This window comes from Triticum urartu, chromosome 3A (assembly GCF_056163025.1).
Source record: "Triticum urartu cultivar PI428250 chromosome 3A, HENAU_Tu73, whole genome shotgun sequence".
Taxonomy (NCBI): Eukaryota; Viridiplantae; Streptophyta; class Magnoliopsida; order Poales; family Poaceae; genus Triticum; species Triticum urartu.
Genome location: NC_141875.1, coordinates 588,075,791 through 588,091,476, shown reverse-complemented (window position 1 = coordinate 588,091,476; position 15,686 = coordinate 588,075,791). Strand labels below are relative to the sequence as shown.

Here is a 15,686-nt window from a genome sequence, read left to right as displayed (position 1 = left end):
AGAACCAGAAACAGGCTCACGAATACCATCAATATCTACTGGAGGGGCAGCGATGAAGGCGATAATAAATACAGAAGTTGCGGTCAATAAGGTAGGGATCATCAAAACACCGAACCATCCGATGTAAAGACGATTTTCAGTGCTAGTTATCCAGTTGCAGAAGCGACCCCACAGGCTTGTACTTTCGCGTCTCTCTAAAATTGCAGTCATGGTAAGATCTTGGTTTATTCAAATTGCAAGGACTCCCAAGCACACGTATTAACTAGAATATAGATAATAGAAGGCTTGTTATTTAACAGTATAACATAGACTATATACCAATGTCAACCAAGTCAGCCCAAAGATTAGCTATCCATATAACTAAATTAACCAAACCAATAATTTTGTATTTGTAAATGAAGTGAGTCAAAGTGAAAAACTTTGATGGGTCTTTTCTATATGGGTTGCCCGGGACTCGAACCCGGAACTAGTCGGATGGAGTAGATAATTCTTCCTTGTTACAATAGAGAAAAATCCCTCCCCAAATCGTGCTTGCATTTTTCATTGCACACGACTTTCCCTATGTAGAAATAGCCAATTTCTATTCCAAAGAGGAAGTTCTACTAATTTTTTTAATTAGTAAGTTGATTCACCTACTCTTTATTATAATAAAAAGAACATTTCAGAATGAAAAATAGAAAAGTTTTTTCTTGATCATTTATCAACCCTTTCCTGTTTCTTAATTTCGTCTAATGATTAATTAAGAGGGTTGACCAGGTCATTGATACGTATAATATCCAAATACCAAATACGCTCAGTGTGTGATCCACAGAAAGAAAAAAGAGTTGTTTTGGTGAACATCAAAGAAAAAACTTGCTCTTCTTCCATAAAAAATTCTTCTAAAAATGCCGAACCCAATCGTTGCATAAAAGTTCGTACCGTGCTTTTATGTTTACGAGCTAAAGTTCTAGCACATGAAAGTCGAAGTATATACTTTAGTCGATACAAAGTCCGTTTTTTCGAAGATCCACTATGATAATGAAAAAGATTTCTACATATCCGACCAAATCGATCAAGAATATCCCAATCTGATAAATCTGTCCAAATGGGTTTACTAATAGGATGCCCCGATCCAGTACAAAATTGAGCTTTTGATAAGTATCCTATGAGGAGAGTAGCGGGGACTATGGTATCGAATTTTTTCATTCGAGTATCTATTAGAAATGAATTCTCCAGCATTTGATTCCTTACTAACAAAGAACTTTTTTGTACACTTGAAAGGTACCCCATAAAATCGAAGCAAGAGTTTGCTAATTGGTTTATATGGATTCTTCGCGGCTGAGTCCAAAAACAGAAATAATATTGCCAGAAATTGATAAGGTAGCATTTCCATTTCTTCTTCAAAAAAAAAGTGCCTTTTGATGCAAGAATTGCCTTTCCTTGATATCGAACATAATGCATAAGAGGATCCATAAAGAACCATAGGGTTTTCCGAGAAAAACCAGGGTACATTATCCCAAAATGTTCCATCTTCCTAGAAAAGTGGATTCGTTCCAGAAAAGTTCCAGAAGATGCTAATGGTAAGCAAGAAGATTGTTTACGAAGAAACAACAAAAAAAATTCATATTCTGATACATAAGAGTTATATAGGAATTGAAATAGTCTTTTATTTTCTTTTTGAAAAAAAAAATGGATTTCATTGAAGTAATAAAACTATTCCAATTCGAATAATAGTTGAGAAAGAATCGCAATAAATCGCAATAAACAAAACCGAACACTACGTGTCCGTGAGACACAGAGAGTCAGAATGCAAATGCAAGGCTGGCGTGGAGCGACGGCGCTGTCCTTCTCGCCTCGATGTTGTTTTTTTTATAGGGCAAGGCCTCGACGTTGCTACTGGACCAAGCCAGCCAGCCACTAGTCCGAACGTTGTAATCATACTTTACTAGATATGGTGCGATCTATGATGTCTCTTACTAATTTACCGCTAGCATTTTGGGGATATGCTCTAGAGACGGCAGCATTCACGTTAAATAGGGCACCATCAAAATCCGTTGAGACGACGCCTTATGAACTGTGGTTTGGCAAGAAACCAAAGTTGTCGTTTCTGAAAGTTTGGGGTTGCGATGCTTATGTGAAAAAGCTTCAACCTGATAAGCTCGAACCCAAATCGGAGAAATGTGTCTTCATAGGATATCCAAAGGAAACTATTGGATACACCTTCTATCACAGATCCGAAGGCAAAAATTTTGTTGCTAAATTCGGAAACTTTCTAGAGAAGGAGTTTCTCTCGAAAGAAGTGAGTGGGAGGAAAGTAGAACTTGACGAGGTAACTGTACCTGCTCCCTTATTGGAAAGTAGTACATCACAAAAATCAGTTTTTGTGACACCTACACCAATTAGTGAGGAAGCTAATGATAATGATCATGAAACTTCAGAAGAAGATACTACTGAACCTCCTAGATCAACCAGAGTAAGATCCGCGCCAGAGTGGTACGGTAATCCTGTTCTGGAAGTCATGCTACTAGATCATGATGAACCTACGAACTATGAAGAAGCGATGGTGAGCCTAGATTCCGCAAAATGGCTTGAAGCCATGAAATCTGAGATAGGATCCATGTATGAGAACAAAGTATGGACTTTGGTTGACTTGCCCAATGATCGGCAAGCAATTGAGAATAAATGGATCTTCAAGAAGAAGACTGACGCTGACGGTAATGTTACTGTCTACAAAGCTCGACTTGTCGCAAAAGGTTTTCGGCAAGTTCAAGGGATTGACTACGATGAGACCTTCTCACCCGTAGCGATGCTTAAGTCTGTCCGAATCATGTTAGCAATTGCCACATTTTATGATTATGAAATTTGGCAAATGGATGTCAAAACTGCATTCCTGAATGGGTTTCTGCAAGAACCAAGAAGAGTTGTATATGATGCAGCCGGAAGGTTTTGTCGATCCAGAGGGAGCTAACAAAGTGTGCAAGCTCCAATGATCCATTTATGGACTGGTGCAAGCCTCTCGGAGTTGGAATAAACGCTTTGATAGTGTGATCAAAGCATTTGGTTTTGTACAGACTTTTGGAGAAGCCTGTATTTACAAGAAAGTGAGTGGGAGCTCTGTAGCATTTCTGATATTATGTGTAGATGACATATTACTAATCGGAAATGATATAGAATTTCTGAATAGCATAAAGGGATACTTGAATAAAAGTTTTTCGATGAAAGACCTCGGTGAAGCTGCCTACATATTGGGCATCAAGATCTATAGAGACAGATCGAGACGCTTAATTGGACTTTCACAAAGCACATACCTTGACAAAGTTTTGAAAAAGTTCAAAATTGATCAAGCAAAGAAAGGATTCTTGCCTGTGTTACAAGGTGTGAAATTGAGTAAGACTCAAAGTCCGACCAATGCAGAAGAAAGAGAGAAAATGAAAGATGTTCCCTATGCTTCAGCCATAGGCTCTATCATGTATGCAATGATGTGTACCAGACCTGATGTGTGTCTTGCTATAAGTCTAGCAGAGAGGTACCAAAGTAATCCAGGAGTGGATCACTGGACAGCGGTCAAGAACATCCTGAAATACCTGAAAAGGACTAAGGATATGTTTCTCATATATGGAGGTGACAAAGAGCTCATCGTAAATGGTTACGTTGATGCAAGCTTTGACACTGATCCGGACGATTCTAAATCGCAAACCGGATACGTGTTTACATTAAACGGTGGAGCTGTCAGTTGGTGCAGTTCTAAACAAAGCATTATGGCGGGATCTACATGTGAAGCGGAGTACATAGCTGCTTCGGAAGCAGCAAACGAAGGAGTCTGAATGAAGGAGTTCATATCCGATCTAGGTGTCATACCTAGTGCATCGGGTCCAATGAAAATCTTTTGTGATAATACTGGTGCAATTGCCTTGGCAAAGGAATCCAGATTTCACAAGAGAACCAAGCACATCAAGAGACGCTTCAACTCCATCCGGGATCTAGTCCAGGTGGGAGACATAGAGATTTGCAAGATACATACGGATCTGAATGTTGCAGACCCGTTAACTAAGCCTCTTCCACGAGCAAAACATGATCAGCACCAAAGCTCCATGGGTGTTAGAATCATTACTGTGTAATCTAGATTATTGACTCTAGTGCAAGTGGGAGACTGAAGGAAATATGCCCTAGAGGCAATAATAAAGTTATTATTTATTTCCTTATTTCATGATAAATGTTTATTATTCATGCTAGAACTGTATTAACCGGAAACATAATACATGTGTGAATACATAGACCAACTAAGTGTCACTAGTATGCCTCTACTTGACTAGCTCATTAATCGAAGATGGTTATGTTTCCTAACCATAGACATGTGTTGTCATTTGATTAATGGGATCACATCATTAGGAGAATGATGTGATTGACATGACCCATTCCATTAGCTTAGCACCCGATCGTTTAGTATGTTGCTATTGCTTTCTTCATGACTTATACATGTTCCTATGACTATGAGATTATGCAACTCCCGTTTACCGGAGGAACACTTTGTGTGCTACCAAACATCACAACGTAACTGGGTGATTATAAAGGAGCTCTACAAGTGTCTCCAAAGATGAATGTTGGGTTGGCGTATTTCGAGATTAGGATTTGTCACTCCGATTGTCGGAGAGGTATCTCTGGGCCCTCTCGGTAATGCACATCACATAAGCCTTGCAAGCATTACAACTAATGAGTTAGTTGCCAGATGATGTATTACGAAATGAGTAAAGAGACTTGTCGGTAACGAGATTGAACTAGGTATTAAGATACCGACGATCGAATCTCGGGCAAGTAACATACCGATGACAAAGGGAACAACGTATGTTGTTATGCGGTCTGACCGATAAAGATCTTCGTAGAATATGTAGGAGCCAATATGAGCATCCAGGTTTCGCTATTGGTTATTGACTGGAGACGTGTATCGGTCATGTCTACATTGTTCTCGAACCCGTAGGGTCCGCACGCTTAAGGTTTCGATGACAGTTATATTATGAGTTTATGAGTTTTGATGTACCGAAGTTAGTTCGGAGTCCTGGATGTGACCACGGACATGACGAGGAGTCTCGAAATGGTCGAGACATAAAGATTGATATATTGGACGGCTATATTCGGACACCGGAAGTGTTCCGGGTGATTTCGGAGAAAACCGGAGAGCCGGAGGGTTACCGGAACCCCCCGGGAGAAGCAATGGGCCATATGGGCCTTAGTGGAGAGAGAGAGGGGCAGCCAAAGATGGGCCGCGCGCCTCCTCCCCCTGGTCCGAATTGGACTAGGAGAGGGGGGCGGCGCCCCCCTTTCCTTCTCCCTCCCCACTTCTTTCCCCCTCCTAGTAGGAGTCCTACTCCTACTAGGAGGAGGACTCCTCCTTGGCGCGCCATAGGGGCCGACCGGCCTCCTCCCCTTGATCCTTTATATACGGGGGCAGGGGGCACCCCTAGACACACAAGTTGATCCACGTGATCATATTCTTAGCCGTGTGCGGTGCCCCCTTCCACCATAATCCTCGATAATATTGTAGCGGTGCTTAGGCGAAGCCCTGCGACGGTAGTACATCAAGATCGTCACCACGCCGTCGTGCTGACGGAACTCTTCCCTGACACTTTGCTGGATCGGAGTCCGGGGATCGTCATCGAGCTGAACGTGTGCTAGAACTCGGAGGTGCCGTAGTTTCGGCGCTTGATCGGTCGGGCCGTGAAGACGTATGACTACATCAAACGCGTTGTGCTAACGCTTCCGCTATCGGTCTACAAGGGTACGTAGATCACACTCTCCCCTCTCGTTGCTATGCATCACCATGATCTTGCGTGTGCGTAGGAAATTTTTTGAAATTACTATGTTCCCCAACATAATGGGTGTTCCAGCAGCCAGCCACGACGCTCGCCCCACCGTCCAGACAGAGAAACCCCTCACCAAGCAGCGGAGCTCAGCATTTCCACCACACCGACGCCTCCGGTCTCCCCCGCGGTTCCTTTTTTTGAGTATGCCCGGAAACAACTCCTAGCTCAATTTAGGATCAAATGTAGGAACCTCATGGGTAAGGATAAGGTAATGGAATTGATAGAGAACACTTATGGAAGAGGCCGGGTTTCAGGGTTTTGGATAGACACTCAAAATTCATGCTTAGTACAAGATTTTAGGCTTGGAAAGGTTCAAGTAATCATATCTTGGAAACCCACTTCGGCGCATGCATTGAGACAAACCGCCGCTACGCATGGCTGGCACCCGCTATTTAAACGCGTCCTTGCCCAACACCATTCGCACCACAACATGCCCGCTTCCAATCCTCCTTTTTGCATCACCTCCGGCATGACCATGAGCCCGAGAGCGATGTGGAAGAGCCTCTCCATGAAGAAGAAGCATGAGGTGGCCGACCTTGTGGCCCGCTGTTTGGGCCGTCGTGCACGGAGGATACAAGCAGGCTTGCCGGCGAGCTCGCCGGAGGTGAGCGACAATGACCCGACGATGGAGGCAGCCTCCGAGGAAGATCTGGCGCTCCTACCCGCGCCAATCCATGTCGGCCTCACCATGGAGCAGACGGAGGCGCACTTCGACGCCGTCATGATGGACGAGAAGCCGGTGACAGGAGTTCTGGCAGGCGCAGGAGGAGCAGTGCTACAACTTCGCCCTCTGGCGGAGGGCCAAATCTACAAAGAATTCGCCAGTGAGGGGGCCATGGCGGCCATGGTCGCGGAGAATCCAAACTCTATCAAGGAGCAGCGGACGCTCTACGTGGCGGGCGCAACGCTCGTGTGACGGCGTCAGACGCGTAGACGAGCATGCCGGCAGCTGCGTGCCATTGGCACCGCTACAGCCATAATGTCGGCTCATCCAAATCCATCGTCGACCTCACCTCCACCGGCGACGCCCAGGTCACGGACTCCGACGAGTAGGATTAGGGCATGGGAGACAGCGGCGCCTCATGTCCACGTGAGCCAGTTCGTGCCCCATGTCCTCTCTTCCTCGCCGACGACCGCACCTTCACTTCTCGAGGCTCACGGCCGCCGGACATGGACACGGAGGGGAACAATAAGGACTTGGATGATAGGCGCCGACGGAGATTTAGACCAGGTTAGGGTCCGGATGCATTTGTTTAAATATGTCAAAAAATATAAGGGATGAACGTGGTCTTGTTTAAATAATCCGGTTTGCATGAAAATCGCCTGGTTTATTTAAGTCCCGTTTGAAATGTATGAGGACATGGTTCGATGACCAACTCCCGTATCATTGTCCACGGACGCGTGCGTCAACAAATACCGTATCTGTTTTGGGGTCCAAAGATGCCCTAAGTCGTGTGCTTAATCTTGTCTGATGTACCGCTCGCATGTGCATTATCTTGTGTCGCAACATAACTTGAAACCACGCTTTGTGAACAACAACAAAATCATGAAACATGCATGCATGTGAGTGGAGGCCCCACATGTAGGGGTGAGCATAAAAACCGAAAAACCAAACACCGGACCGAAGCCGAAACCGAAAAAACCGAAATTTCGGTTTTTGTCAATAATACAGAAAATTTCGGTTTCTACTTGTACTAACCAAACTAAGTTCGGTTGGTTCGGTTTCTAATGCGGTTAACCGAAACAAAACCGAACACTACGTGTCCGTGAGACACAGAGAGTCAGAATGCAAATGCAAGGCTGGCGTGGAGCGACGGCGCTGTCCTTCTCGCCTCGATGTTGTTTTTTTTATAGGGCAAGGCCTCGACGTTGCTACTGGACCAAGCCAGCCAGCCACTAGCCCATGTGCGTGCCCACTAGCAAACTTGGACGTTGTTAAAAATATGCAAACTTTCTTTGACCATGGGCCGACCACGTGCATGCATGCTTAGTCCGCATGTGAATAGACAACCAGAGACACCTTATTTCTTTAGTCCCACCTCGCCTGGCTGAAGACACGAGGCAAATTTTCTTGGCTATAAGAGTGTGCCGCTGGCACAAATGCTTGAAGCAAATTTGTTCGGTATAAACCGAGAAACTGAACCGAATATTTGGTTAACCGAATTTTCGGTTAGTTATTTTGGGCTATCATTTTCGGTTTTTGGTTTTGCTAACCGAATTTGTGAAATAACCGAATGATAGAAACCGAATTTTCGGTTTATACCGAATGCCCAGCCCTACCCACATGCAATAGTATCTCAGATCATTGACCATGCATCGCATGCCAAACTCCTTTGTTTGAATCTTATCCTCATGACCATGCATGAAAACGTACATGCTAGCTATTAACTTCGCTTAGTCGTCAAGCCACGACGTAATATCACCGAGAGTCATATAACTTGCGCTTAATGTTTAGTTTAGTTACAAAACTTATAAAATACAAAATTGTGGTCACATAACTTTTATTTCGTGCAAATACGGTCACTCACTTTGTCTGTATCCGGACATATTCTGTACTTGCTTGGCATGCGAGCGGTGCCATGGCCCACTGTCGGTGACAAACAAATTGGTGCAACACGTGTACGTGTCTTTTCGCAGAAACACTCCTCGCTATATATTTAAATACACAGCAGCCGTCATCAGCACGTTCGGGTCGCACTTGTCAGCATGTTGTGGGTGTGAGAAATGAGATATAAAAAGGGCGCAGTAGGGGTTCAAACTCGCATCTTCATATACGCGCCCGCACTAGCGAACCACTCTACCAAGCACATTTTCATCTCTATATGGATATACATTTACTCTTATTCCGAATGCACATTTTTTCGTGATTCCATTTACCCTTGTTCGGCCAAAATATAGGTTTCCGAAAAATCTTTTCTTGACAGAAATTTTCAAATGAAATTCGAGAAAAAATGCGCCAAAATGTATAATATTTAACCCAAAACGTAAACAAATTTGTTCACGAGCAATATTTTTTATTCCTGTTTTTCATTTGAAGTGGCTGCAAAATCCGCTTTTCAAAATATTTCATCAATTCCGGGTTTTTCTTACCCGATATTTTGAAATAAAATTTGAATTAAATTTTTTTAATGCCTAAATATATTTAGTTTAACACATTACTTTAAATAAGTGCTTCATGTACAGTGGTCAACCCGACTCCTTCCATAGGAAGTCGTGAGTCCAATTCATTGTTGCGGCACCGAGAACAATACATTAGATAATTCAATTTTTTTAAATGAGCATGAATAGTACAAATAAATATTTCCCAAAAGAGGGTCTGATATTGAAGCCTATATGAGAATTTAAGTTACGTCCATGTATTGTTAGACTAGTTTCTCTCATTTAATTCAAAAATTTCGGGCGTAACAATTTTTTCTATTAGTGGAAATTATGTTTGAGAAAAATTATTTGTATACTAATAGTCGTCATTGCAAAAACATAAAATTCCGTGTTTCTTTTTATGAACACAGGTAGGTACTTATTGAAGTGGTTAGCTCATGTTCGGCCATGTTCAAAACAAATAGGTACTTGGTGTAGTGGGTTAGCTGATGTGCAGCCATGTTCAACGTCGAGAGATCAGTTCCGCCAGGCACCTTAAGAAAACTTGACACGTTGACCGAGCTGTGTTTCACCCGTCATTCACTTTACACTGGGGATTATATGTGTATAATTTTTTTTTGCGGGGGTTATATGTGTATAATTGAATATTTAGTAGTCCACTTTTAAGGTGAACCTGCGCTGGTGTGATGGATTTACATGCAAGTGTATTATTAGATAGTCATTGGTTCGAATCGATCAGCTGCGTCCTTTTTTATTTTATTTGAGGGCCTTTGTTCATAATTAAATAAATTTGAGGGTTCTGTGAAAAAACACGTGTCGCCATGAAGCAATATATGTCGCTGACAGTGGGCCTGTGTATGCTTGGCATGCCATGCCATTGACGGATACGCGCGCAGACTGCCGAAGTGACCGTATTTGCACCCGAACACAAGTTAGATGACTAGAAAATCGTACTTTTCAAGTTTTAGCACCAAACTGTACATCACACGCAAGTTCTATGACTACCAATGATATGGGAAACACTTAAATCCATCCGGCTGATTTCTGGAAAGAAATCAGCCGCCTCGTCTGCCTGCCACGCGTCCACGGTGAACTACCCAGCACCACGTACCGCGTCTCTCCTTAACAAACCTTATCCTCACCTTCTTCTTCCTCCCTCTCATACTTTCTTTTCCACACGAACGCCATGCATGGCTGCTGCTAGCTCTGTGTGACCCCTCTCCTCCTCCTGGCCAGTGTTTGTAAGACGGCCTAAGGCTTTGCTGCAAGCCTGTCGTGGGTGAGCGCAGGGCTGCTGTGAAGGCCGCCGGGGCTGAGATGTGGCGCTAACGCGTGCAAGGCGTGATTCGAGAGGGCGTCAACGTGGTCGCCAGGTTGCAGTATCATCCTTGCTGCAAGGAGTCGCAGGTGCTCCAATGGAGCGCCACCGAGCTGCACAATGCGCGATGGAGCTGCAATGAAACTCCGCCGATGCTATGATGAAACACTCGTTGGACTGCCGAAATATCTCCGGCAATGGAGCATCACCGGCGTTGCGATGGAGCATCGTCGGGCTGCCAGGACATCGCCGGTGTGCTGCAATGAAGCATTTGTCGGACTGCCGGAACATCACCGGACGGAGCATCACCGACGCCGCGATGGAGCATCGTCGGGCTGCCGGGACATCACCGGTGCTGCAATGAAGCATTTTCGTACTGCCGGAACATCACCGGCGCTGCAACACAGCATCACCAATGCTGCGATGGAGCATCGTCAGGCTGCCAGGACATCGCTGGTGCTGCAATGAAGCATTTGCCGGACTGCTGGAACATCACCGGCGCTGCGATGGAGCATCGTCGGGCTGCCGGGACATCATCGGTGCTGTAATGAAGCATTTGTCGGATTGTCGGAACATCACCGACGTTGCAACGGAGCATCACCGGTGGTGCAATGGAGCATGGTCTGGCAATGGGAACACTGCCGGTGCTTCAACCGAGCATTGCCGAGCCATCGGAGCATCACCTGCGCTGCAATGGACCATATGCAGATGGCCGGAGCATCGCTGGTGCAGTAATGGAGCATCAATGGTGCTTGAAGAGGTGATCACAGTAGAGGCGTTGCTGCAACTCCGGAGCTCGTCGGCGCTGCTGCCGTGGCCAATGTATGGCAAGCTCCTCGGGCGTTTTGTTGTGAGGTTGCGAGCGACGTGGCCGCTGCAGCCTGAGGGTTGCAGCTGGTGCTCGCCGGCTAAGTGCGGCTCTGGCTAGAGTTACCTGTGTGATGGTGCGTTGCTGGCTGGGAAATGTGCAGGTTGGGATTGAAGTCATGGCGTGGTCCAGTCTCAGCGAATCCAGCGGCCCAAATCATATCGTATTGACGCAAATCAACGGTGGGTGAGGCGGCTTATTTTCCACTGACATCATCCGGATGACGCCTAGCAGGCGCCCAATTCTCAAGCCACAGAGAGACAAAGAGAAACTAGAAACGAAATTAAAGAGAAGTTTCCTCACCCTACCATTCGTTCACGCCAACGGCAATGCCTCAATTGCTCATCTTGCGAACTGTAGCTACCACGGATTGAAGCTACAAACCTAACCTACTTGTATCTCCTCTCCCCACCAATAACTCGTCTCTGAATTTTCCGTGGCTGCACGTTCGGCACACACAGTGACACAGGCCACACTCCGCGCGCGCGCACACACAGGCCACACTACAAACCACACTCCACACGCACAGCCCGAAGTGCGGCGCCGGCGATGGATGCTGGTGGAGGTGGTGCTGCTGCCGGTGGCGGTGAAGCAGCAGCTGCAGGTGGAGATGGCTCCAGGGCGGCGACGGGAGCCATCCGTGCGGTGGCGAAGGTGCACCTCGCTCTCGGCTGGGCGGCGGCGACATTCGCCCTCTGCGCCGTCACCCTCCAGCCCCAGCTGAAGCCGCAGGGAGGTCAGTGCGCGGCCACCGAGGTGGACGCGGCGACCATGCGCGCCAAGGGGCTGCTGCTGCTGCTCCCCGCCGGCGCCCAGGCAGCGGCGACCACGGTGGCCGCCTTCGCGCCGGACGCCTGGAGATGGGGGCGGCTGCACGTCGGCTGGACCTTCGCCGCCTTCACGCACGTCGTCAGCGTCTTTACCTACTTCCACCTCGAGGACGCCTTCACTGCTGCGGCCGCCGTCGCCTTCAGCGGCTGCCCCGCCCACATGTACGTGGAGACGGCCATGTTCATCGCCCACGACGTCCTGCTCTTCGTGCCCCTTTGCGTCTTCTTCGTTGTAGGCATCGCCGCACTCGTCGCCGCCGTGTGGTAGCCCTTTGATTCCTACATATATATCGATCCATCCATCCATGCCTAGCGTCTAGCGAAGCTTGTACAGTACTATGCTATGTCGTCCAGCACTCCAGTCTAAGCTACTAGCTAATGATGATCAATGTGGCACTAATTAGGGTTAATTGGTGTGCATGCTGCGTGTTGGAATGCAATGCTAGATCGATGCATGATGCATATGGTTGGATCGAGATGAGAATGAGATCGAGTTTGTACTCTTTAGAGCTAGTTATCATATGCATGCATGGAGCTTAGTTATTACATGACGTGTTTCTGTTGATTCTGTGCTAAAACTGCAGGTTGCTGTGATGTGTTTGTGGCTTGTTTCCTTCTTTATTCTCCGAGATTAGTTTGATGAAAAATGTGCGTTGTAATGTGTGGCTCAAGAAATATTTCTTATCTTCTTAAGGATCGAGTTACCAAACTCCTCAGCTTTTTGTTGCCCCAGACCTCCAAATGGTGCTGAAATGTTCAAATTAATGTTTTTACCTAAAAAAATAGCACGAAAAATATATACGCAAAATGACCGGACTTGACTCACGCGTGCAGTTAATATTAACGCAGGACAGAGGGGTGCAGTAGTTTTCATATTGCAGTGGATGCTAAGATACTAAGATGGGTGCTGCCACGTAGTACGACGTACAGTTTACAGCAAAATGGACGTCTCCTACCCAAATGCATGCAGCTAGCTAGCTAGCTACCCAAAATGTGCATTGCATGCTGCCATCTCTCACTGCCAGACCGCGAGACAGAGGCGTAGGTCGGTCCAACCATCTCGCTACCGCAACGAGTTTGTGCTAGCTAGCGCTGTACATTGATCTCGATGGTCACTTACTCTTTTCGTGCTGCGGTACGCGCAGCGCAGGCAATGGAATCGATGCACATGATGCAACGCTAGCATATAGCAAGCAGCCAGAGAGTGAAGCTGAAACCGAACTAATATGAGAGTGGCGCATGTGCATAGATCCAAAAGTGCGACTTGACCCAGCAGATATGGCAACCCATCTTCATTGGTGCCATGGGTATGAGCCAACATCGGTGCATGAGGAACCCGCACCACAGAATTACTTGAGCATTTTTCTTGAGATATACGAAGATTGGTGTTGGGTTCTCAATAGGTCTAGTTTATACCGACAAGGAAAATGTGTGTTTCAAATAAGTAATTGCATAGCGTTTGTACCAACCTAACGTAAAAAACCGTAGGCATTACCATAGTCATGCGGATGCTAAACGAATATATACCCCTCACCGGTCATAGCAAAGTTCTTTTGGTCATGTTGGACAACATCTACTAGTGGAAAGGGGACATGTGCTCTGACCCAAGTAATTTTCATTGGTCGAAAACAACGACGAAATCATTGGTTTTGTCGAACATGGCGATTACAAAGTAATTGTTGTATCCAGCATACATAGACGGGGGTTGAGAGATGATAATCTTTTTTTTTTCAAAACGGAGGCAAAAGATTTGCCTCATTTATTAAATAAGGAGAGAATAGAGTTTAGAGTCTTTCAACACACTCACAGATACGGCATGACAATTACTTGCCCGCAAAAATATTCCCTAATTTCTTTGCACCGGTAGTCACCCAAAGCTTGGCCTCGTCGACGATGGCGGCGAGTAGGATGGTCGGTGGCGCACTCTTATGACAAAACACCCGAGCGTTTCTTTCATTCCAAATGGTCTACGAGACAAGCATGATGAGAGAGGCCAAAGCTTGCCGGTTGGGGTTACGGTTGTCGGTTCTCTTGTCCCACCATTCAAAGACGGATTCGTCCATGTGCCACTCGGACGTATCCATGTGCGCGAGACCAAGCAACTCAATGAGAGACTTCCATAGCCGAATCGTATAGCGACACTTGAAAAAAAGGTGGGCACCCGTTTCTTGTTCCCTGAATGTGGGCGGCGGAGAGAACCGCGATGTGGCTGATCTTGAGGATCCAAGCGTTCCCCTTAAGGGCCTCGTGAACTTTTCAGTTCTTTCTTGTCGAGGCCACAAAGATGAGAGATGCAATATTCTTGGGTTTGCGTCCAAAGAGCCACAGGGAGTCCTAAAAGAAGATAATCTTATGTATCTAATCAACGTCGATTTGCATCTATTCATGCCATCCAACATGTTGCAACCCTATGTCGTTAATGGGGAGGCACCGGCGACAGTAAAGGGGAAGGAGGGGTTGGAGGGGCCGGCCGCCTCGGAGAATCCAACAATGAAGAATGTATGGTGTTTCAAAAGAATCTTAATCATAAATGAATTTGGCTAAGTTAAGCTGTTCTGACTACATCTAAAGTGCTACAAAATGCAGAATACATACACTTGCAATCACATCATTCAATCATAGGCATGTGATGCGATTGGCATAGTAGCCACGCAGCATGCCACATCCAACACCACTAATTATGCACGACCGAAGGATCCTCAGACCTTCTGCTCACGAAAGGTCTGCATCCAGCCTCCAACATGTGCTCCGTCTTGTTCAACCTGGGAATGGGCATCAACCTTTGCGGCGGTGAAGGTGATGCCGATCTTGATCTCGCCGTGGTACGAGTTGTCCGCGGTGACCACCCTGTACTTGGCCGGGTTCAGCCGCGACTTGCCGCTCTCCATGCCCATGCTGATCAGGTCGGTCACATTGATCCTGCACCATATTCAAGAACGGGGTTCAGATCTTGCTTTCGTCTTTGATTTGCCACTTCAATTCAATTAGCTGCTGAAGTGCTGATGCTTGGCAGCTGGGAGTAGGAGTTTACTCACGTTGCTTGGCCGAGGAAGTCGTCGCTTGAGAAGTTGTCGTGGTCCATGATCCGGAGGACGAGCTTTTCCTGCACGTTGGCCGCGGAGGAGTTGATCTGGAACCTGAGCACCTCGTTCCAGCTCGGATTCCTCCCAGCATCTGCAGTACATGCACACGGTTGGTTCGTTCAGCAACATAATATTTTGTGAACCAAGAAAACAGAGCTGTGTGGAAGGGAAGCAGGGACAGACCTCGGGCGGTGCTGCTCTTGCGCTCCTGGCTCCGGTACTGCACCACCACATACGGGTCGATCTTCCCTGCACGTGCATACAAGTGGGCACGAAGATCAATCTCCGTCCACAACCGAACACAGAACGGAGCAAATGGAAGCCAATAACACGCATGCTCACCGAGGAAATCGGTGCCGGAGAGGCCCTTGGCGTGGACCAGATGCACCTCCAGAAGGCCGCGCGCCATTTTATTTGCTCTCTCGTTCTCGCTGGAAAGCTAACCAACACTCGATCCTCTCACACAGTCCCACGGCCGGCCGGCTGCTCTGCCCTTGTGAATGAATGTCTTTCTCTCTTTCTTTGTTCTCCTGTGGCTCGCGTTTGGAATCGAGGTGCCGTGACTGAGGCGCGCCGGTGTATTTATATAGTACAGGTTGGTTCCTCGGATGGGTGGCAGCTGCCGCTGTACGAGTCCATTCAAAACTCCGG

General features: G+C 46.6%; 2 protein-coding genes across 2 annotated transcripts; one reads left to right on the top strand and one right to left on the bottom strand.

Moving 5' to 3' along the window:
* The first annotated feature begins 11,500 nt into the window (after positions 1-11,500).
* Positions 11,501-12,622, top strand: LOC125548815 (uncharacterized). Its single transcript, XM_048712354.2, has one exon. The coding sequence runs from the start codon at positions 11,672-11,674 to the stop codon at positions 12,218-12,220; it is 549 nt and encodes a 182-aa protein (XP_048568311.2). The 5' UTR covers positions 11,501-11,671; the 3' UTR covers positions 12,221-12,622.
* A 1,821-nt stretch (positions 12,623-14,443) lies between these two features.
* Positions 14,444-15,587, bottom strand: LOC125548814 (elicitor-responsive protein 1-like). The gene is made up of 4 exons (XM_048712353.2): positions 15,378-15,587; positions 15,219-15,284; positions 14,988-15,126; positions 14,444-14,871 (listed from the first exon to the last, which is right to left on the bottom strand). Exons 1-4 carry the CDS (start codon positions 15,442-15,444, stop codon positions 14,652-14,654), a joined length of 492 nt encoding a protein of 163 aa, XP_048568310.1. The 5' UTR covers positions 15,445-15,587; the 3' UTR covers positions 14,444-14,651.
* Between the last annotated feature and the right edge of the window lie 99 nt (positions 15,588-15,686).